The sequence below is a fragment of the Procambarus clarkii genome, chromosome 81, assembly GCF_040958095.1.
Source record: "Procambarus clarkii isolate CNS0578487 chromosome 81, FALCON_Pclarkii_2.0, whole genome shotgun sequence".
Taxonomy (NCBI): Eukaryota; Metazoa; Arthropoda; class Malacostraca; order Decapoda; family Cambaridae; genus Procambarus; species Procambarus clarkii.
In genome coordinates, this window is record NC_091230.1 from 4,358,637 (window position 1) to 4,383,148 (window position 24,512).

At 47.0% G+C, this 24,512-nt stretch overlaps 1 protein-coding gene across 3 annotated transcripts in view; it reads left to right on the plus strand.

Annotated features, from left to right (window-relative positions):
* The window catches only part of Sfxn2 (sideroflexin 2), a 124,864-nt gene that overhangs the window by 73,018 nt on the left and 27,334 nt on the right, over positions 1–24,512 (plus strand). For all 3 annotated transcript variants that reach the window (XM_069315606.1, XM_069315605.1, XM_069315607.1), the window contains exon 5: positions 14,621–14,746. In XM_069315606.1, the coding sequence (XP_069171707.1) occupies positions 14,621–14,746 (126 nt within the window). The remainder of the gene's footprint in view (positions 1–14,620; positions 14,747–24,512) is intronic.

The window sequence follows — 24,512 nt, forward strand, 5'->3', positions numbered from 1 at the left end:
CGGCTCAGTGGTCCGAGTGGTCCGACCGGTCCCTCGCCAAAATTCCTCCTCCCACACTACTATGCACATACGTACATGGGTATATACACACATTGTATATACCCATGTACATATGTGTTCACTATAGTGAACCACTAAGCTAGTATGTGAGCAAAACAAGAGTGGCTGCCACACAGTGACGCTACCTCGATTTGCTTCCTCCCTCCCCTCCTTCACCAAACTTCTTCCTCCCATGCACAGCACTAATTATCACCACAATCCTGATATTATTACAATCCTGGTCACTAAATCCTGTAAATGAATAATTGACCACAAGTTTATTTTGTAAAGTAACGTACGAAGTCATTTGAGGATTTCTAGATGGACGAAATAATGCTGTTGTGCTGTGGCTAGCGCTGTGAACATCGTGAACAGCATTGATTCACTGATATTTGAACATTATATGCAGTCATTATGTGCTTTTGGCCTCAGACATTGTTATTGAATTCAATAGGTTCTTTTCATCCATTGGGACATCCCTTGCTCATGATATTCCATCCTCACTCACTAATATTAAAGATTACCTTACAGGTAACTCTCCTGAGTCTGTACCTAGCTCCAGCTAATTCCTCTGATGTTAATGAGGTCATCCTTTCCCTTAAAACTAAGTCAAGCGCCCATGATCAGATACCATCTCTAATTTACAAAAAAGCCTCCAGATTTCTAGTGTCTGCCATTGCATTGCTCTTCAACAAATCACTTGAACTCCAAACCTTTCTGGATATTCTAAAAAAAAGCGAGAGTAACCCAAGTCTACAAATGTGACGATCTCACTGATGTGAACAATTACAGACCTATATCAATTCTGCCAACCCTGTTAAAAATATTTGAAAAGCTAATCTACAAGCAGCTTTACTCATATCTAGCCAAAGTCAATATACTTAGCTCTTGCCAATATGGTTTCAGACCCATTAAAAGCATTAATGCACTATGGGCTCACCATAGCCTGTGCTACTTGGAACTTTTTGTTCCAAGTAGCGAATCTTAAACAATAACAAAAGCACTAACGCTGCACTAATTAGTATGATTAACTTGATACATACAGTTCTTGATAAAAATGTGTTCCCTGTTGGGTTATTTGTGGACCTACGTAAGGCTTTTGACACTGTTAACCACCAAAACCTTCTTCTTAAATTACATCATTATGGAGTCAGAGGTCACTCCCTGCAATACCTTCAGTCTTGCCATACTGACAGGCTCCAGTATGTTTGTGAATAATTCCATTTCTCCTACACTAGCCATAAATATTGGTGTTCCACAGGGCAGCATACTTGGCCCTCTCCTTTTTCTCGTCTACATTAATGACCTTCCAAATGCCTCTCAACACCCCAAACCAATCTTATTTGCTGATGACACAACTTTCATTTTCTCCAGTCCTGACCCTCTTGCTCTAAATGTCACTGTGAATACTGAACTAAATAAAGTCCATCTTTGGCTAATTGCTAACAAACTCACCCTTAACATTGACAAAACTTTCTATATTTGGTTTGGTAATAAATCCTCAAACGAAATTAATCTTAAGAACAAACAATATACAAATCAGTAGTAAAGTTGATGGTAAATTCCTTGGTGGTCCTCATCGATAACAAGCTGAATTTCCAGGGACACATTCTAAACACCAAAAAAAGTTTCTAAAACTGTTGGCAGTCTTTCTAAGATCAGATATTTTGTACCTCGCCCTGCCCTGGTGACGCTCTATTACTCTCTCATCTATCCTTATCTCAACTAAGGTATTTGTGCTTGGGGTTCTACTACGTAAAATCATTTACGTCCTCTAATTACCCAACACAAAGCTTCTATTAGAACAATATCTAACTCTGGCCCCAGACAGCACTCGGTACACAAATCTCTGAATGTTAGATATTAAGTCACTGCACAACCTCTCATGTGTACTCTATATATTTAAAACTATGAATTGTAATGTCAATCCTGACCTTACAAGCTTCTTAGAAGGTTGTAACAGAACCCATGGGCACCACACCAGAAACAAATACCTATTTGATATTCCAATAGTACGACTTAATCAAACTAGAAATGCTCTATAAATCAAGGGAACCAGAATGTGGAATGACTTTCCCAATCATGTCAAAGGCTGCATCTCTCTCAACCAGTTTAATTAAGATGAAAACTAAGTACTACCTAATTAACTCCATGTAACCTACCTTACCCCTAAATGTCAACCTGTGTCTTACTATTTTTAAGCAATGCTGTTTGTTGACCAACTTGTATATTGGCTATTTTTTACCATGTTTCCCCCTTTTTTATATCTTTTTTTTTTCTTTTAATGCAATTTATACTTAAAGCTCAATTAGTATTAAGTTTTAGTCTGTTTCTCCCCACCTCGCCTTGCCCGAAACACTATGTGTACTAGTGGCTTTAGTGTATGTACTAGCTCTATCTATAAATCCAACATTATGTTTGTAACTAATCCTCTATGTATGTACTTTTACCTGAACAAACATTTGATTTGATTTGATTTCCATGGCTCCGCCTCTTTTACAGAGTCGGTCCGGTCCATGGCGGGGCTGGTTCGGTCTTTTTCTCGAGTCTTCTGTTCTGGTACTTTTGACTCGAGTCTCTTATCATCTGTTTGGTGATCACGTGGCTTTTTGAATGTATGCCACCTGCATGCTTCGTAGGTGTACTGCTCTCTTTGTTGTCATGGTCTTCTCCTTCTCTTTTGGTGGTTTAGGGCCATCTTCTGGCCGCATACCATCGCCCTTTCTTGTACTCACCTAATTGTGCTTGTGGGGGTTGAGCTTTGGCTCTTTGGTCCCGCCTCTCAACTGTCAGTCAACTGGTGTACAGATTCCTGAGCCTACTGAGCTCTATCATATCTAAATTTGAAACTGTGTATGGAGTCAGCCTCCACCACATCACTTCCTAGTGCATTCCATTTATTAACTACTCTCACACTGAAAATATTCTTTCTAACGTCTCTGTGGCTCATCTGGGTACTAAGTTTCCACCTGTGTCCCCTTGTTCGTGTCCCACCCGTGCTGAAGAGTTTGTCTTTGTCCACCCTGTCAATTCCTCTGAGAATTTTGTATTGTGCGGCACTGGCAGAGCCGCTTTGGGTTGCTCCAGTTTTGTTGTTCCTTCTGCACCAATGACGGGTTGTCTTGGGCATTGTTCACCTCCGGCCTGCTCATGCTCCACCTCAGCTGTCCTGCTCTTGGGTAGGGTGCTCTTTTCTCTATTCCCATCGGTTAGTTGTGGCCCCTTCGGTTCCGGAGGTGTCCCTGGGGTTGTTGCTGCTTGGTTGGTTGGCCGGGGTGCTTCTTCTTGTGTCCGGTTGCGGCTCTCTGCTGTTCTTTGCAAGCCACGGCCTCTGCGGCCGGGCTGCGTTTTGGGATGTTCGGGTTTCCCTTCCCTGTTCTCGGGTTCGGGTCTCTCCAGTTGTCCGCTGGGTCCTTCTGTTTAGCTGGCCTGAGGTCTCTCCCCAAGTTCTTGGCGTTCGTAGGGTTGCTGCACTTGCTGCTGTCTTTGGTGATGTGCCTTGGGCTGACATTTGGGCACAGGGTTGTTTTGGTGGTTGCGCTGGGTCCTGGCTGTGCACTCGTTTATGTTCCTGGGCCTAGTCGGGCCTACGTCGCTTTGGGTCGGCTGTTGCAGCCTGTTGTCTCGACTTAGTGTTGTGGTATGGGCACCGACCGCCTCCCGGATGCGTCCCTGTTTTCGTCTTTGGTGAGGTAGCTCCGGGGAGTCGTAGGGGCTCTTCCCCCCCCCAGAAAACCAGCGTTGAATGTAATGAAACGCCTTTTTCTGGGTGAGTCCCGGAGGCTCCCCAGCAACCCTCCCTCCCTCCGGTCAGTGTATTTTCACATTTTTTGATATCCAGCCTCAGAATTGGGGGTGAGGATTGCCGGCGCAAGGGTCTGCAGCTCCCCCTTCCCCTTCCTGGGGAGGGGGGGGGGGTTGGAGCTGCACAGACATTCGGCGTAGCTCATCTGACGTCATGCTTGTTTGTTCGTTTTTCCTTTGGGGAGTTCTGTCCACTCGTTTGATGATTTTCGTTGTTAACCAGAATAAGGGTTTGTTTTGTGGCGCTTACCTTTCTGGGTGCCTGTCCCGGTCGATGACAGATATAGAATGCTCCAAATCACATGTGCATTTCTATGGGCCATTGCTCCTCGTGCCTCTGTGACGGGGCCAGGTTCTGGCTCGAGTGATCCCTGGTAGGCCTAGAACTCCACCCACATCGACTGATGCAAAATAGTTAGGGTATCCATATCAGCCATGGATAGCTCTGGGGAGCCTCCGGGACTCGCCCAGAAAATGGCGTTTCATTACATTCAACGCTGGTTTTTTAGAATAGAAATGATCCACACATTTAACTATGTAAATTCCACAAATTGCACATTATTGAATAATGTTACTGCAAAAAACTAGGGTTTAAAAAAAAATTATATACAACGTGTGTGTATATATAGTGTAATAACAGAAAAAACACTGTTTGATTGATCTTAGAATATAATATACATGTCATATATATGAGCAACATTATTTTGAGCATAGAGATGTTCCATACATAGAACTTTATAAATTCCATAAATTACACACTTCTGAATAATATTACAGCAAAGAAAGAGAGAAGAAACGAATGAGGAACATTGAAATAATTGTGACAAATTATATTCACGGCAACTGCCTCCCCACGAGGTTGCGGGGTTCAGTGTCCCTGAGCCCCTCATCACTCAGTGCCCATAAATTGCTCAACTTCTCAACTCCATCAAAGCTAAAGTATATCACATACAATATTTTATTTTTGTTTCCTGTGATCAGAGACTGCATTTTAATGATATAAGAAGAGAAAATAATTTTTCTGGGGGGAGCCCCTTTGGCTCCTCGGAGCTATCCAGGCTGATATGAATATCCCTAACTTTGGCACCAGTAGATGTGGGTGGAGTTCTAGGCCTACTGGGGACCACGAGCCAGAACCTGGCCCCCTCAGGGAGGTACGAGGAGCAATGGCCCATAGAAATGCACATGTAATTTGGAACATTCTATATCTGCCATTGACCAGGACAGGCACCCAGAAAGGTAAGCACCCCAAAACAAACCCTTATTCCTGGTTAAAAACAACAAAAATAGACAAATGAGTGGACAGAACTCCCCAAATAAAAAGTAGCAAATGAGCATGACGTCACACAATCTGCGCCGCACGTCTGCACAGCTCACTCCCTGTGCAGACTTGGGGGAATGAGGGAACGGGGAAAGGGGAAGCCTCAGACCCCCATGCCGGTGATCCACACACCAGTTCTTCAGCTGATGTGATATGGCATGGTCGTGTGACTCCAGATTCAAGTGTTGGGCTGTCCTCTGGTTTCAAGGGTCTCAAAGGTTCGGGAAGATATTCGATACTTCCATTATTATTGGAACGTTTGTCGTTTGCCGGTGAGGCTTACATCCAGTCCTTTATAGGACTCATTGGTCCTCTTCTGTACTACTTATCGTTTTTCGCTCCAATATCTAATTATTTTATAATTACATCTTCTCTGAATACTGTCTCGACATTACTATTATTTGTTCAATACACTTTGTAGGCATCCTTCCCAAAAGATGGGTGGTGCAGCTCGGTCCTCAGGTGCATGTGCCGAGGCTGATTGTTTTGTTTCTGGGCGGTGTAAACATGTGTTGGTGTTCCGCGTTCTGTATCGCGGGTTATACGATGCTCTTACTCATCTTCTCTCCAGTCATAGCCCCCTAGATACTGGCAGAGTTCTGAATTTTATATACCTGTGTGGAGGAAAACACCTAGTTCTTTTCTCTACTTATGGGTGTGGGGTGGCCTGGAGTGGCACCGCCTCCACCTTTATACTACACCTCTTCATCTTCTACTGTTCACGCAACTCTGGACATAATCCACTAGTGATGCTCCTGGATTATTACACGGCTTTGCTGTATCGTGAAATGATAGTGTCTACGCTCTACATACTCTACAGGTGAGAGCATACGGTCTGGTGACACTGTCAGCCAGGCGCTGGTTCTTAGTTTTTGGATGAGTGTTGGGTGTTATTTGTAGTGTGTTGATTGGCCACTTTGCATGCATCTTAACATGACTTTACTATGTGCTTATATCAATGCTATCTGGACACACTTTCCTTGCCTCAGTCATTGCTATTTGGATGCTCTTTCATTGACTCAGTGCTATCTGAACACTTATTCGTGTTCTCATTAACTCAGTCAATGCTATCTGGACACTCATTCCTTGACTGTTGTTCAGTGGTTGGCTGCACTCTTATATATATATATTGGAGTGTGTGTGTGTATAATTACTTGATCGTGTACATTCCGTTACCACTTGCTTCCTCGATCTTATTCATTCATCATATTGATTATACACTCTTGTCCCTAGCTACTGGTGCCTGGACTATATTTAGGGTCTTTTTTATTGCATGTTTCCGTATTTCTACCTCTATTCCTACCTCTATTCTACACATTGTTGTGTGCCTTAGTATGTGCTTATTGGCTATACTAGTGTTGGTGCGAAGTTGTACTGTGTGCATGTTCAGTTCCCTGTGATTGGACAGGCCCACTGTATAGTTATAGAACTGAGTTCTTTCATCTTCATGTATGTCACTACCAGCTTCTGTGTTGCAATGTCTGCTTGTGCTGTAGGTTCCAATCAACCACTACTGCCCCTACAGTTCCTTTTTGTTGGAACGGGAAGCTAGGATTACGGCCCTGGCTATGACCTTTTTCTTTGCTCCTTTGCCAGACAGTACACTTTTGATTTAGTGCAGTACACATCCTGGGTAGTTCTCATCTGTTACTCTGTGATGCATGCATCGTTCTGCCCTGCTAGAGCTGGTGGCGCTGCTCCTGTGAGTTGCGGTGTCGCTGTTTTTCGCTTCGTGTCTCATGTGTGGGCTTGTGGTGCTCTCTTCCTCATTGGCCTCTACCTGGGCCCTGGTTCTTAGGTTTTCATCGCCAGTTTGTCCTTGTTGTTTGCAGTCTGTGGTTCGGCTCTTTCGGCAAGCATCGTCGTCTCGTTGTCATCTGTTATTGGCCTTGTTGGTCCTTTAGGGGTCTGCGGGGGGGGGGAGGGGTTCCTCTCGGACGAGGCGTGTCTGCTCGCTTGGGTTGGTTTTTCCCAGCTCGCCGGGTTTGGGTGGTGTCCAAACCCAGGGGTTTTCCCTCTGTTCCGCCCTCTTTCAAATGATCGGTCCGGTCCGTAACGGGGCTGGTTTGGTCTACTCAAGTCTTCCAGTCTGGTAATTTTGACTAGTCTCTCACCATCTGTTTGGTGAACAGGTGACTTCATTGATGGTGTCCCACTTGCGTGCTTCGTCTCGGCAGCAGTATGGAGTTTTACTGGCGGTCCTTCCTATTCTTTTTGTCTCTTCATAGGTATCCTGCGCTTTTTGTTGACGTGGTCTTATCCTTCTCTCGTGGAGGTTTGGGATTGTCGGCTTGACACATATTGTCGCCTTGTCTCGTGCGACGCTGGCAGAACCGCTACGATTTGCTTTCGATTTTGATTTTCTGGGGAGAGCTCCTACGGCTCCCCGAAGCTATCCATGGCTGATATGGATACCCTAACTATTTTGCACCAGTCGATGTGGGTGGAGTTCTAGGCCTCTCTTCTAGGCCTACCAGGGACCACGAGCCAGAACCTGGCCCCCACAGAGAGGCACGGGGAGCAATGGCCCATAGAATTGCACATGTGATTTGGAACATTCTATATCTCCCATCGAGCGGGACAGGCACCCAGAAAGGTAAGCGCCACAAAACAAACCCCTATTTTGGTTAACAACAAAAATCGACAAACGAGTGGACAGAACTTCCCAAGAAAAAAGAACTAACAACCATGACGTCACACGAGCCGCATGTCTGCGAAGCTCCTCCCTCCCCGGGAGGGGGTAGGGGGAGCCCCAGACCCCCGTGCCAGTGATCCCCGCTCCAGATCCTCGGCTGATGGAATAGTGCATGTTCGTGTGGCTTCAGCTCCGGTCTTGTCTCAGTGCTGAGACTTGTTTGCAGTGCTGCTCTTACGGTGGTCGTGTGAGCTGGGAGTAGTATTCTCAGGTACTCGGGCTGCATGTGCTTAGGGCACCTTCCCTGAGTGCCCTATAAGTACCGCCCTTGGTGCTTGGGGTTGCCTTCCACAAGTCACCTTGGGTCTACCACTGTTGGCTTTTCGCTGCTTGGTGTTTGGCCGCCCAGAGGGTTTGGGGGTTTTCCTCCCTTGTTTGCCTTGGGGTAAGTGGTAGTTATAGCACTGGTGGGGCACAGGGTACTGCGTAGCTAGTTTTCACCTATGACAGCGGCCGGCTCTGTTCCCTCTGGGTACGTTGTCCACTTGTGTGGTTTTTCTTTTATAGTTGTTTTTGCCTGGTAGGGGGTCTGCCTTTTGTTCCCTTCCCCCCCCCCCCTTCCTTATATTAGGGTCGTTTGTGTGGTGGCACCCCCTGCTTCGCCCTCACAGGTGGACACGTCCCATGGGTTCAAATTTAGCAGTTTACTTGGTAGTTTGGGGTGCCAGTTAGCAGTGCCCTGCCTGGGATAACCCTTAGCAGACCCAGTCTAGGGGTCCTGGGAAACCCCACGGGGGCTCTCGGGTCCGATAGTGGAGACCCTTGCGTCCCCTCTCACTTTGTGCGAGTTGAGGGTTGCTCTGTTCCTTTGTCTTGGGGTGTGACTCCTTGTTTTTGCCTCCGTCATGCTGCCTGTTGGGTCGGTGACACATTCAACCCTAAGTCCTGCGAGTTTTGTTGCTCGTTCGTGACTACATTCACCTAGTCTGCTGTTGAATTCCCGTGGGTGCAGGCAGCTCGCGTGTTGCATGGTAGGTTGTTGCAACGCACTCGGGTTTGTCACTTCCCCAGACGCCCCGAGGCTGCCCCGCTTTGTGTAGGGACCCAGACTTGGGGGTTTTGGTCGCTTCGGCCTTGGTTCCTTCCACGCCCCCCTTGTTTTTCCCCTTCGGTGGTGCATTTTGTCCCCTCCCCCCTCCTGCTTCCAGCCCCTACACGTCTGCAGACCTAGGGGTCGGGGCGGGGTTAGAGGTTCTGAGACTAGGGCAGTTTCGGGGGTTGCCCCGTCCGGGGTAGCTGCGGAGGCATTCGAGTCTGTTTCTCCGGTCGATGCTCCGGGGTCTGACCAGTGGGCCCCTTCTCTTCCAGCTCTCTTGGCTGCCCCGGCTTTTTCTTGTGAGGCCGGGGCTTTGGAGGTCGACTTGGCCCCGGGGCCTGGTGTAGAGACTCCTGGGGTTGGTGAGAAGCGGCCTTGGGGGCCTTGGGCTCCATTGCGCCCCGCCTGGATTTCCGTCCTTCTGAGCGGGGCTTACTGGTGCAAGGAATGGGGTTTTCTTTTCCCCCCCTCTATGTACGATTTTGGCTTGGGTTCTGCTCCTCCCCGGGTTCGGTTCCGTGTCCCTGTGGTTTCTTCGGTTCCGTCTTCCGGAGGTTTTCGGCTACCCGCATCTCTTCGCCTGCGGTGCGGTTGGCCTTTGCGTCTTAACTCCTGCGTGTCCCGGAGTTTGCTTCCATACTGGTTCCTTCTGTTCTGGTCCGGGATGCCGGATTGGGCTCCTTGTCACCGGTTGGGCTCCTTGTCACCGGTTGGGCTCCTTGTTGCCGGTTGGGCTCCTTGTAGCCGGTTGGGCTCCTTGTAGCCGGTTGGGCTCCTTGTAGCCGGTTGGGCTCCTTGTAGCCGGTTGGGCTCCTTGTAGCCGGTTGTCGCCGGTTGGGCCGCTTGTCGCCGGTTGGGCTGCTTCTTACAGATTGGGCTGTTTGTCGCCTTGTTGGACTGCTTGTCGCCTTGTTGGGCCGCTTGTCGCCTTGTTGGGCCGCTTGTCGCCTTGTTGGGCCGCTTGTCGCCTTGTTGGGCCGCTTGTCGCCTTGTTGGGCCGCTTGTCGCCTTGTTGGGCCGCTTGTCGCCTTGTTGGGCCGCTTGTCGCCTTGTTGGGCCGCTTGTCGCCTTGTTGGGCCGCTTGTCGCCTTGTTGGGCCGCTTGTCGCCTTGTTGGGCCGCTTGTCGCCTTGTTGGGCCGCTTGTCGCCTTGTTGGGCCGCTTGTCGCCTTGTTGGGCCGCTTGTCGCCTTGTTGGGCCGCTTGTCGCCTTGTTGGGCCGCTTGTCGCCTTGTTGGGCCGCTTGTCGCCTTGTTGGGCCGCTTGTCGCCTTGTTGGGCCGCTTGTCGCCTTGTTGGGCCGCTTGTCGCCTTGTTGGGCCGCTTGTCGCCTTGTTGGGCCGCTTGTCTCCTTGTTGGGCCGCTTGTCGCCTTGTTGGGCCGCTTGTCGCCTTGTTGGGCCGCTTGTCGCCTTGTTGGGCCGCTTGTCGCCTTGTTGGGCCGCTTGTCGCCTTGTTGGGCCGCTTGTCGCCTTGTTGGGCCGCTTGTCGCCTTGTTGGGCCGCTTGTCGCCTTGTTGGGCCGCTTGTCGCCTTGTTGGGCCGCTTGTCGCCTTGTTGGGCCGCTTGTCGCCTTGTTGGGCCGCTTGTCGCCTTGTTGGGCCGCTTGTCGCCTTGTTGGGCCGCTTGTCGCCTTGTTGGGCCGCTTGTCGCCTTGTTGGGCCGCTTGTCGCCTTGTTGGGCCGCTTGTCGCCTTGTTGGGCCGCTTGTCGCCTTGTTGGGCTGCTTCTCGCCTTGTTGGGCTGCTTCTCGCCTTATTGGGCTACTTTTCTTTCGTGTCTTGCGCATGCTCCGTGGGAGTTTGTTTTGGTTCCGGGCGGTGTGCACACGTGTTGGTGTTCTGCGTCCATTTTCTCTTGAGGGGGGGGGGGGGCTTCGCCTCTCGCTCTTTTCTTTCTCCAGTCCGAGCCCTGTTGCTTTGGGGATGGTTTGGAGTGCTGCTGTGGGAAAATCACAAGGATTTTCCCTGCATTTTAGGGTGGGGGAGCCTCCTTCGCTGCTCCCGTCCTCCTCTCCGGCATGGGCGCCCTGGCCCGCCTCCGGCGGATACGTTCTCATAGGCTTGCATCATGGCCCTTCAGCGCCTATGTTCTGCAGATGAGTTGGTGCGGTCTGGCGTCTCCTTCGTCCTGATGCTGTTTTTGTTTTTGTGAGTAGGAATGGGTGTACATACGTACTTGAGAACGTGGATCGTAACAACCGAGGTGCTTACTGCAGGGCTATTGGCCCATACAGGGCAGCTCTTGTTCTCACCACCTGATTCCTTCCTCGGTTCACGGGTGACTGCGGGTGGCTTCTTGGCCCTTCCGAAGCGGCTCCTGCCTGTACTCGTCCTGCCCCTCTCCTATGCTTGTCTAACCTTGCTTGAGTTCGGGGCCCCACCTCCACCTTGTTCCACAGTGCTAAGGTGGGGGTGCCTGTTCGGTGGTACGTTTTCCTGTGTTGAGGGTGTTTTGTGCTCGCCTCCTTGTGCTTGCGGAATTGGGTTCTGGCTCTTTTGGTTTCGCCTTTCGCCTGACGTGCGGATTTTGTGCTCCCTGGGCACTCTCGTTTTTGCTCTTGGGGCTGTGTGTGGGGTCAGCCCAAGTTGGGCTGCCTAATGTGTTCCTTCGATTGCCTGTTACACTGCACACGTTTCTTCTACCGTCCCTGTGGCTCGGTTTCCGCCTGTGTCCCCTTGTGTGCCACTCGTGTTTACGATTTATCTTTATCTTCCCTGTCGCTTCCTCAGGGAGTGTGGTGACATTTTGCTGCGGTTTTGGTACTGCGGCTGCGTGTAGGGGTTTGGTTGTGGCATTTGGTTCGGCCCTTCCGAGCTCCCTCTGGGGCCCTCCTTCCTTGCCTGTCTTGCTGTGCCGGGCCTGGTTTTTCCATGTTCCTTGGTTTCTCTGTCCTGTCCTCGTTGTCCTCGCCTCATTGTGCTGGCTGCGGATGAGCTTGGGGTCTTCATCTCGCCCCTCGCCTATCATTCGGTTTCGGTTCAGGTTCCAGAGCCCAGTGGGCTCCCTTCCTTAGTGTTTTTCACGGCTGCCCCGGGGTTTTTCTTGACGCTGGGGCTTTGGGGGGACAGCTCGGCCCAGGAGCCTGCAGGGTGGGTTCCCAGGGCTGGGGTGGGGCTAACGTGGGGGGCCTCAGGCCCTGTTGGTCCCCGCTGGGGTTTTTCTACCCTCTGGGAGGGTCTTGCGGTTTTGTGGAGTGGAGTTTTTCCGTTCCCCCTCTCCACACAAGCTTTTTGGGTGTCGGCTCCTCCCTGGGCTCGGTTTCCTTGTCCATTATGCCCGTTGCTTCCGTCTTGTCGTTGGGTGCTTTTCTACGGTGTTCGCCCCTTTTTTCCGGGACGGGCCTTCTCCGTCATGTCCCCCTCTTCTTGGGGTTCTGCATGACTTTTCGTCTCGGGTGCGACAGGGTTTTTGTGCCTTCGTCCTTTGTGTTTGCTTCTTTTTGTTCTCGAAGGTTCGGGACGGTTTTGCTCCTTCCTGTTTTCTGGTACGTCTGTCGTCGTTCGGTGGGGCTTCCCTCCGGTCCTTTCTAGGGCTTGTGGGTCCTATTCCAGGCAGCTTCTGGGTTTTTGGCCTTCTTGTTCTTTTGTTCATATCTCTTCTCTTAGCGCTGTCTCGGCGCTGCTCGTTTTCCTGGGGGCGATTTTGCTCTTCTTAATGAGTGTCTTTTCGCTCCTGCCCTTCTGCGGGATGTTGGTGCGGGGCGGCTCCTTGTGCGGGTTCCTTCCCTGTCAGCTGCACTTGTGGTGGTGGAATTGCACGCTTGTGGCATTTTGGTTTTGGTCCTGCGTTTCTATTCCCTCCTGGGGCTGTCATAGGATTGGCTTGCAGAGGATGTAGAGGCGCTTGGAGCCGTTCCTGGGTCTGGCGCCTTGGTTTCTGCTGCTAGCTTTCGGTATCGGTGTTCCTTCTGTGCCTGTCCCGGTCGATGGCAGATATAGAATGCTCCAAATCACATGTGCAATTCTATGGGCCATTGCTCCCCGTGCCTCTCTGAGGGGGCCAGGTTCTGGCTCGTGGTCCCCGGTAGGCCTAGAACTCCACCCACATCGACTGATGCAAAATAGGGTATCCATATCTGCCATGGATAGCTCCGAGGAGCCTCCAGGACTCGCCCAGAAAATGGCTTTTCATTACATTCAACGCTGGTTTTTTCCTTCTGCACCGTTGCGCGAGCTGTCTCGGGCATTGGTTTCCTCCGGCCTGCTCATGCACCGCCTGAGCCTTCCTGGTCTTTGGACAGAGTGCTCTCGTTTCTGTCTTCACCTCGGTTTGTGGCGGCCTCTTCAGTTCAGGTTTGTTTTTCCAAAGGTTTTTCTTGTTCATTTGCAGCCGTCTTTTTCTTTTCTGGCGAAGAATGAGTCTGCTGCTTTCTGGAGAGGTCCTTGGGTTGATGCTTGGATGGTCAGCCAGGCAACCGGACACATGCGTTGTATCCGGTTGCAGCCCTCCACCTTTATTTGCGCGCTATGGCTTCTGTGTCCGGGGACACGCTTTGGATTGATCTGGTTTCCCTTCTTCCCTGTTCTCTGGTGCGGGTCTCTCAGGTTGTCCGCAGGGTTATTAAGTCTAGCTAGCCTGCGGTTAATCCCCGTGCCCATGACGTTCGTAGGTTTGCTGCGCTTGCTGCTGTCTTTGGTAACATGTCTTGTGCTGACATTTGGGCACAGGGTTTTTGGCGGTCAAACAGGATCCTGGCTGCACGCTACCTTGTTAATGTTCCTGCGCCTAGTCGGGCCTGCGTTGCATTGGGTTGGCGGTTGCAGCCTGTTTTCTCGATTTTGAGATGAGATGTAAGTGCCGACCACCTCCCGGGTAAGTCTCCTCTCTTTTTCGTCTTTAGTGAAGTAGCTCTAGGAAGCCGAAGGGGCTTTTCCCCAGAAAACCAGCGTTGAATGTAATGAAACGCCATTTTCTGTGTGAATCTCGGAGTCTCCCCGGCAACCCTCCCTCCCTCCGGTCGGCAGTTCTTCGCATATTTTGATATTCAGCCTCAGAACTGGGGTGTGGATCACCAGTGCGGGGGTCTGGGGCTTCCCCTTCCTCCTCCTGGGAAGGGGGAAGCAGCACAGACGTGTGGTGTGGCTTGTGTGACATCATGCTTGTTTGCTAGTTTTCATTTGGGGAGTTCTGTCCACTCGTTTGTCTATTTTCGTTGTTTTTAACCAGAATAGGGGTTTGTTTTGGGGCGCTTACCTTTCTGGGTACCTGTCCCAGTTGATGGCAGATATAGAATGCTTCAGATCACATGCGCATTTCTATAGGCCATTGCTCTTTGTGCCTTTCTGAGGGGGAGCCAGGTTCTGGCTCATGGTCTCGGGTAGGCCTATTACTCATTACTCCATCCACATCGACTGGTGCCAAAGTTAGGGATATTTATATCAGCCTGGATAGCTCCGGGGAGCCTCCGGGACTCGCCCAGAAAATCGTGTTTCATTACTTTCAACGCAGGTTTTTTAAATAATTCATTTTTGGCACATCACGGAGTTGTCATATTTTAATGGAGCGCAGTGCAGTAGTTAATAGAACTTCTGTGACTGACATTTAGTGTGGAGCAAGATCGGCAAGATAGCTAAAAGGAACCACCAGTGCTTCTCCAGAAAGCCATTTTATTATATTCAGTACTGGGTTTCTAGATGTTGAGTAGTGGTAATTCCTGGTGTCCTACTTAGTATTATTTGTGTTAATTCATCATCGACTTGAACCTGATATTTAATTTTTTTTTTTACAGCGATATGTGCCGTTTGCTGCTGTTGCTGCTGCAAATTGTATCAACATTCCACTAATGCGTCAAAATGAACTCTTGGATGGGATTATTGTGTGTGATGAAGATGGCAATGAACTAGTCAGCTCGAGGGTTAGTTCAAAGGCATATTTTGTTATTAAAACAGTAAAAGTTAATCTTGCAGTAGATTAATACAGGAGTATACATAGGTTGTGTGAAGTCCATGTGGTTATTCAGTGCATACTGTTTATGGCTGAGGCTATGAAGGAGATAAGAGTAATAAAAGGTAAGAAGAAAAGATAGATAAATATTGATATAGATTGCTATAGATTACATATATATACTGTAACCCCACGATTATCCGGGATTGAAACATCCGGAAAATGCCCTTATACGGCCAAAATCATGATCGGATAAGGTTATCACAATATTTGGCCAAAATGGCCACAGGAACCGGATAAAAGCTGGTTTGGCCGGATGATAATTCGGCCATACCGTATTAATCCCGTCTGTGGCTCTAGACGCATGGTGGAGGAGGGGGTGGGGTGGGTGGGTGGTGTTGGGAGGGTGGGAGGGGTGCGTCAGGAGGGGCCACCTGGGTACAGGAATTACCATTAATTTTAGAACAATTAATCATAGCCAAAAACAAATGAAATAAGTACTAGTAATTATGTAATAACAAATAAATAAGTTTCCTAAAAGCAATGTGCACAGGCTGAAGTTTCCTTCAAAAATATTGTGAATTTTTTCCTCCTGGCGGCCTACGTAACGTGCTATAGCTGCCCCACCCCAAGTGGACCCGTCCAACACTGGTCAACCCATGTGAGTCCGTCCCTCGTGTTATACAAAGTGCTGCGCCATTAGTGAAATATTTTTTTAAATACCTTTCTTAATTTTCATAGTAACTTTGAACATTTTTGGCCAAGAATATGTCTGGTAGCAGCATCAATCGTTCTGGAGGTGTTAAGAGGAAGAAGGTTGTCCTAGCAATTAAAGACAAGTTACGTATTGTTCAACCAGTGAGGCGTCACAGGCAGCCAAATGCCTTCAGCAAGTGAGGCTCCACAGGTAAGCCAAGCGCCTTCAACAAGTGAGGCATTACAGGCAAGCCAAGCACTTTCAACAAGTGAGGCGCCACAGGCAAGCCAAGCGCCTTCAACACGTGAGGCGTAAGCAAGCGCCTTTAACAAGTGAGGCGTAAGCAAGCGCCTTTAACAAGTAAGGCGTAAGCAAGCGCCTTTAACAAGTGAGGCATCACAGGCAAGCCAAGCGCCTTCAACAAGTGAGGGCATGCAAGCAAGCGCCTTCAACAGGTGAGGCCTCACAGGCAACCCAAATGCCCTCAACCAGTGAGGCTTCAGCAGCTGGCAGTCAAAACTAACTTTGCTTAATGAACTGTACAGTAATTTTAAGTGTTAATTTTAGTGTTGTGTTAGTATAGATTACGTAAATTGTTAAGAATTCTTAACTTCAAGATGTGTGGCATCAATCAAGAAGACGAACAGCAACAAGGTAAGTTGAGGTTTCTAGTTGAATATTTAATAATTATATGTGGCAAGGCAATTCAAATTATGTTGTTTGTAGTATAAAAATAGTTGGAAATGGTCACTTTTGGACTCGTAAGTGAAAAAGTACCATTATCCGAAAAATGTGATAATCCGGCTGGGGGTCCTTCCCATATAGTCCGGATGATCGAGTGGAGAGAGAGAGAGAGTGTGTGCGAGAGAGAGAGAGTGTGTGCAAGAGAGAGAGAGAGAGAGAGAAAGAGAGAGTGCGAGAGAGAGAGAGAGTGTGCGAGAGAGAGAGAGAGTGTGCGAGAGAGAGAGTGTAATTACCTAAGTGTAATTACCTAAGTGTAGTTACAGGATGAGAGCTACGCTCGTGGTGTCCCGTCTTCCCAGCACTCTTTGTCATATAACGCTTTGAAACTACTGACGGTCTTGGCCTCCACCACCTTCTCACTTAACTTGTTCCAACCGTCTACCACTCTATTTGCGAAGGTAAATTTTCTTATATTTCTTCGGCATCTGTGTTTAGCTAGTTTAAATCTATGACCTCTTGTTCTTGAAGTGCCAGATCTCAGGAAATCTTCCCTGTCGATTTTATCAATTCCTGTTACTATTTTGTACGTAGTGATCATATCACCTCTTTTTCTTCTGTCTTCTAGTTTTGGCATGTTTAATGCTTCTAACCTCTCCTCGTAGCTCTTGCCCTTCAGTTCTGGGAGCCACTTAGTAGCATGTCTTTGCACCTTTTCCAGTTTGTTGATGTGCTTCTTAAGATATGGGCACCACACAACAGCTGCATATTCTAGCTTTGGCCTAACAAAAGTCATGAACAATTTCTTTAGTATATCGCCATCCATGTATTTAAATGCAATTCTGAAGTTAGAAAGCATAGCATAGGCTCCTTGCACAATATTCTTTATGTGGTCCTCAGGTGATAGTTTTCTATCTAGAACCACCCCTAGATCTCTTTCTTTATCAGAATTCTTTAAAGATTTCTCACATAATATATAGGTTGTGTGGGGTCTATGTTCTCCTATTCCACATTCCATAACATGACATTTATTAACATTAAATTCCATTTGCCAAGTGGTGCTCCATATACTTATTTTGTCCAGGTCTTCTTGAAGGGCATGACAATCATCTAAATTTCTTATCCTTCCTATTATCTTAGCATCATCAGCAAACATGTTCATATAATTCTGTATACCAACTGGTAGATCATTTATGTAGACAATAAACATCACTGGTGCAAGAACTGAACCCTGTGGTACTCCACTTGTGACATTTCTCCATTCCGATACATTGCCTCTGATTACTGCCCTTATTTTCCTTTGTCAGAAAATTTTTCATCCATGTTAGAAGCTTACCTGTCACCCCCTCCAATATTTTCCAGTTTCCAGAACAACCACTTATGTGGAACTCTGTCGAAAGCCTTTTTTAGGTCCAGATAGATGCAGTCAACCCAACCATCTGTTTCCTGTAATATCTCTGTGGCTCGATCGTAGAAACTGAGTAAATTCGATACACAGGATCTTCCAGATCGAAACCATACTGTCTGTCTGATATTATATCATTTCTCTCCAGGTGTTCTACCCATTTAGTTTTGATTAGTTTTTCCAATACTTTCACTATTACACTTGTCAATGATACAGGTCTATAATTGAGGGGGTCTTCCCTGCTGCCACTTTTGTTGATTGGAACTATGTTAGCCTGTTTCCACACGTCTGCTATGATTCCTGTACACAGGGATGCCTGAAAGATCAGGTGAAGTGGGATGTATGTATGTGTGTGTGTGTGTATATGTATATATATATATATATATATATTGTGACGGTGTTCCCCCCCCCCCTTATATTTCTCCCACGCCTGCTGTAAGAGTCATGTCCGTTTTACCCGAGCGTTCTCTACATCGCGGGCATCAGTTTGATATATGTGGGAGAGTGTAGTGTTCTCGAGGCGGCGAGAAATTTGTAAAAGAAGAGTATTTTGGCCTGTGGTATAGGCCCTTTAGGAAGCCAATATGGCGCTGGCTCCTCTGTTTTGCCGCCAAAACTGTGTGACGTCAGTGGCACCAGATTGGTCACCGATAGCGATGTGGCACAGGGAGCCAATGAAAACCTCCCTTGGCAAGTATGACGTCACGAAGGAAGGGGGGTCCGGTCAGTGCGCGACTCTGGCGCCATCAGTCTAAGACAGCACGTCAAGGAGGTCGGACGTGCGCTGGGGGGTCCTGTCAGTTGGACAGTTTACCCCGTCTCCGGAGGATTTACGCATCACCCGTGGTCTGCCAGCACCTGTGGGGTCTTCCTTCGTTCATGTGTTGGACTGAAGAAGGAATTGACAGAATATTGAGCATCAAGTGCTCCATGGACAGGTGTTGTGCAAGAGTGGAGTCTAGGCAGCGATGTATGCGACGGCTGATAGCCTCACAGTGATGACGTAGTGGCTGGGCCAATCCTCCGTGAGGGAATCAGTCTGACACCACACGTCGAGGTGGACGGATGTGTGAAGGTTGATCCTGTCAATCTGACAGTAATACGCCACTCCCGTGGATCTTACGCGTCACCCGTAGTCTGCCAGTACGCCGGGAGGTCTTCCTTCATTCCATGTGTGGACCGAAGAGGGAATTGACGGAATATTGAGCATCAAGTGCTCCAGGGTCGGGTGCTGTGCAGGTGAAGTCTAGGCAGTATCGTCTGGGACGTCCGATAGCTTCACAGTGACGACGTAGCGGCTGGGCCAATCCACTGGGAAGCAGTGAAAGAAGACACTAATTGGGAATCCATACGACTGCAGCCGAGACGTAGGTTGGCAGCCGTAGTTGGGAGGAGAAGTTGACGGCCGGGAGACCGACTCCAACCCTACAAGACGTGGAGGAGCAGGGACCCGCGGAGGACAGAACACGGAGACGACGCGTTTATTTTGGGACGTTGATTGAGTTCCTGGAGGACACGACAGGGTGTGTGTGGGGGCGTTCCCTACATGAGGCAGGAGCCTGGACCAGGAGCTACAACTCAACTCTCACCAGAGGATAGGTGGAAGTAGGTGATTCTAGTTTCCCTCCCAATTCCCCTTTAGTCAGCTATATTATTTAGCCAGAGTATTTTGTATGTCGTGAGCAAGGCTCACCTATGTCACAGTAAGGCACAAGTGTTCAGAGTGGGGCTACATAGGGCACTCACGGTATATATTATTATTATTGGTGTGTGCAGGCACCCAGAGTAATTGATGAATTTACTGTGTTGATAATGCCTTTCATGAGACTTTAATATGATCAGTTAGTGAGAGAATATATATATATATATATATATATATATATATATATATATATATATATATATATATATATATATATATATATATATATATATAAATGTACCAGTATTTGGTGTTAGGCTATGTGCCCAGTAACTATATTATTACTATTATTGATGTCTATGATTTATCTATATATATATGTCTATGCTTGTGCATTGAATAACCATTCATGTGTGCAGTGATCAATTGAATATTCGCCCACGAGAGGAATTACTGAGAACTCCAGTAATATATACTTGCATGCGTTATCATTAAATGAGGTGCAGTGTGTTATACCATGATAGTGAATTATTGTGTTCATTAATATAGAAATGTTTGATTGAGCTCAAGATCAGTGCAGCGAAGTAATTACGTTCTATTGCTATTGTCACAGATATTGTGTGTGTGAACATTTAGTGATCGTTGAGAATTTAAAGAAACGGGCATATTTCGCCAACAAACAAGTGCAGTGAGAGATCACGCAGTGAGGGGGGAGTCGCCCAGCTGATTTTGACATTAACGTGAGGGGGAGCATTGCCAGCTTGGCGAGTTCATGATTATTTGTGAGAACGAGCGACTTTCGCATGAAATAGCTGTTTGCTTATTGATATAATTATGTGATGTCTTGAGTTTTAAGTAAAACACAAAATACCTTGGCGTTTGTATCATCCCCTCCATATTTCTTGTGGCTATATAATACGTGAAAGGAGATAGTGATAGAAATAAATACCTGCCTGATAGCAGACCTATTAGGTGTGCTCTTGCCACTGTTACCACAATTCAACAAAACCACTGACGTGTTACTGGACACGGGAAGCACCAGTTGGCGACCTTGTGGTTAGTAGTAGAGCCTTCTGTCGGGGCGGGCACACAGCAGTTAAGAGAACAAGCTGTGTTCTCACTCATTCTCGAGCAGAGGCCGGTTGGGATTGACTGGGATACTCTCCTGGCGAACAGTGGCGCCGCGAGGATAGAGTGAAGACCCGCAGGGCTACGGTGAGTGACCTTGGGTATACTGTTACTCGCCCCTCACTAGGGTGAACCCCGACAATATATACATATATATATACATATATATATATATACTGTAACCCCGCGATTATCCGGGATTCAAACATCCAGAAAACACCCTTATACGGCCAAAATCGTGATCGAATAAAGTTATTACAATATCCGGCCAAAATGGCAACAGGAACCGTATAAAAGCTGGTTTGGCCGGATGAAAATTCGGTCATACCATATTAATCCCGCCTGTGGCTCTAGACGCATGGTGGAGGAGGGGGAGGGGTGGGTGGGTGGTGTAGGGAGGGTGGGAGGGAGTGCGTCGGGAGGGACCACTTGGGTACAGGAATTACCATTAATTTTAGAACAATTAATTATAGCCAAAAACAAATGAAATAAGTACTAGTAATTATGTAATAACAAATAAATAAGTTTCCTAAAAGCAATGTGCACAGGCTGAAGTTTCCTTAAAAAATATTGAGTTTTTTTCCTCCTGGCGGCCTACGTAACGTGCTATAGCTGCCCCACCCCAAGTGGACCCGTCCAACACTGGTCAACCCATGTGCGTCCATCCCTCGTGTTATACACAGTGCTGCGCCATTAGTGAAATATTTTTTTAAATAACTTTTTTATTTTCATAGTAACTTTAAACATTTTTGGCCAAGACTATGTCTGGTAGCAGCATCAATTGTTCTGGAGGTGTTAAGAGGAAGAAGGTTGTCCTAGCAATTAAAGACAAGTTACGTGTTGTTCAACCAGTGAGGCATCACAGACAGCCAAATGCCTTCAACAAGTGAGGCACCACAGGCAAACCAAGCGCCTTCAACAAATGAGGCGTAAGCAAGCGCCTTCAACAAGTGAGGCGTCACAGGCAAGCCAAGCACCTTCAACAAGTGAGGCATCACAGGCAAGCCAAGCGCCTTCAACAAGTGAGGGCATGCAAGCGCTTCAACAAGTGAGGAGCATGCAAGCGCCTTCAACAAGCGAGGCCTCACAGGCAACGCAAATGCTTTCAACCAGTGAGGCTTCAGCAGCTGGCAGTCAAAACTAACTTTGCTTAATAAACTGTACAGTAATTTTAAGTGTTAATTTTAATGTTGTGTTAGTATAGGTTACGTAAATTGTTAAGAATTCTTAACTTCAAAATGTGTGGCATCAATCAAGAAGACGAACACCAACAAGGTAAGCTGAGGTTTCTAGTTGAATATTTAATGTTGCCTATATTATATGTGGCAAGGCAATTTAAATTATGTTGTTTGTAGTATAAAAATAGTTGAAAATGGTCACTTTTGGATTCGTAGGTGAAAAAGTACCATTATCCGAAAAATGTGATAATCCGGCTGGGGGTCCTTCCCATATAGTCCGGATGATCGAGTGGAGACATATATATATATATATATATATATATATATATATATATATATATATATATATATATATATATATATATGTCGTACCTAATAGCCAGAACGCACTTCTCAGCCTACTATTCAAGGCCCGATTTGCCTAATAAGCCAAGTTTTCATGAATTAATGTTTTTTCGTCTACCTAACCTACCTAACCTAACCTAACCTAGCTTTTTTTGGCTACCTAACCTATCCTTACCTATAAATATAGGTTAGGTTAGGTTAGGTAGGGTTGGTTAGGTTCGGTCATATATCTACGTTAATTTTAACTCCAATAAAAAAAAATTGACCTCATACATAGAGAAAAGGGTTGCTTTATCATTTCATAAGAAAAAAAATTATAGTAAATACATTAATTCAGGAAAACTAGGCTTATTAGGCAAATCGGGCCTTGAATAGTAGGCTGAGAAGTGAGTTCTGGCTACTAGGTACGACATATATATATATATATATATATATATATATATATATATATATATATATTATTAAATATGACCGAAAAAGTAAGATTAATAATTCTAACACGAATTTTCTCAATCTTTCGTACATTACGCTTCACTGTTGGAGGTAAATCAAAAATCAATTCTCCAAAATTCATTTTTATTTCTAGTCTGACGCGACACGGGCGCGTTTCGTAAAACTTATTACATTTTCAAAGACTTTAGTTCACAAATACACAACTGAATAGAACTTACGTATCTCCGATTTTATATCTACATTTGAGTGAGGTGGAAGGGGTGATGTGGCATTAACACAAGACAGAACAAAATGTGGTATTAATAGGGTATTAATTTCATCAACACAAGACAGAACACGAAACAATGGATATTGAATAGAAGTGTTTGTAGAAAGCCTATTGGTCCATATTTCTTGATGCTTCTATATTGGAGCGGAGTCTTGAGGTGGGTAGAATATAGTTGTGCAATAATTGGCTGTTGATTGCCAATGACCAATGGTAGTGACCAAAAGAAGGTCACTACCAAAGATACCTTACAAGCAGAACTTATTGCAGAAGGAGGAAAGAATCGAGGCAACTACAGAAGCACCATACTGTCCCCCGAGCTTAAAGCGGCAGCTAAAAGCCTTCGTGAGAACAAGGAGATAGTTGTCAGGAGAGGTGACAAGTCGCCAATATATGTCATTCTTAAAAAAGACGAATATCTGGCGAAAATGAACATCATACTCTCTGACCAAACTAAGTTCCAAAGGGTAACGAAGGACACTACAGCCGAATTAAAAGCAAAGGTCAACAAACTGATCGAAATTGTGAACGCCAAGAAATCCGGACTCCACCTGCCAAAGATCATTGGGGAATATAAACCTGGATATGCGTATGGAAATGTCAAGACGCACAAGCCTGGAAACCCACTTCGGCCAATCATTAGCCAGATACCCACACCCACGTACAGACTGGCGAAGCGACTCAACGGCCTGCTGACTCCTTATGTTCCTTGCGCCTTCAGCCTGAAGTCTCCAAGGAATTTGTTGACTTACTGCGGGGCACACGGGCCACAGGGATAAGAGCCTCGTTGGACGTAGAATCGCTGTTTACCAACGTACCTGTGGACGAGACAATCGGAATGATAGCCGACAGAGTGTATCGTGATCCAGCCTGTACTCCTCTTGACATACCAGAAAATATTCTGAGGAAACTACTCCAAGCTTGTACTAAAGAGGCACCCTTCTTGAGCCCGGATGGGCACATGTATAAGCAAGTAGATGGGGTCGCCATGGGTTCTCCCCTAGGTGTCCTGTTTGCAAACTTCTACATGGGTACCATCGAGCAAAAAGTCTTAGTCGACATGAACTTGAAACCGGCCATATACTGCAGGTATGTTGACGACATTTTTACACAGGTACCTGATGTCAGACATCTGCAGGAGCTGAAGGAGGCGTTTGAGCAGAGTTCCGTGCTGCGTTTCACTTACGAGATGGAAAAGGATGGGAAGCTGCCCTTTCTAGATGTAACAGTCATGGAAAAGGGCGGAGGTTTCCACACTGCAGTCTACACTAAGGAAGCAAACATAGGAATGTGCCTAAATGCCAACAGCGACTGCCCAGACAGGTACAAGAGAAGTGTTGTTAACGCATATGTCGACCGTGCTCTCAGCCACAGCTCAGAATGGAAGCAAGTCGACGAAGAACTCTGTAGGGTAAGGCAGGTCCTAGTCAATAGCGGCTTCTCCAATGGTTTCGTCGAAGACATCATAAGAAGGAAAGTGAAAAGCCATGCAACCTCTGAAGAGACAACTAACACAACACCTATACCCCCTATTAGACTATTTTACAGGAACTTCTTTTCCACTGCTCATAAAACGGAGGAAAGGGTCCTGAAAGATATTGTTAATAGAAACGTTATCCCTACAGACAAAAATCAGAGGATACAACTGACGATTTACTATAAAACCAGAAAAACGGCCAGCCTACTCATGAGAAACTCTCCAGACACAAAACAGAACGCTTTAAAAGAGACTAACGTCGTCTATGCCTTCAAATGCCCACTTGGGGACTGTAAGCTCCAAAAAACCCAGTATATAGGCAAGACAACAACATCTCTTTCTAGGCGTTTAACAATGCATAAGCAACAGGGCTCCATTAAGGAACATATAATCTCTTCCCACAACCAAACCATCGCCAGAGAAATCCTAGTAAACAACACAGAAATCATCGATAGATACAGCGATA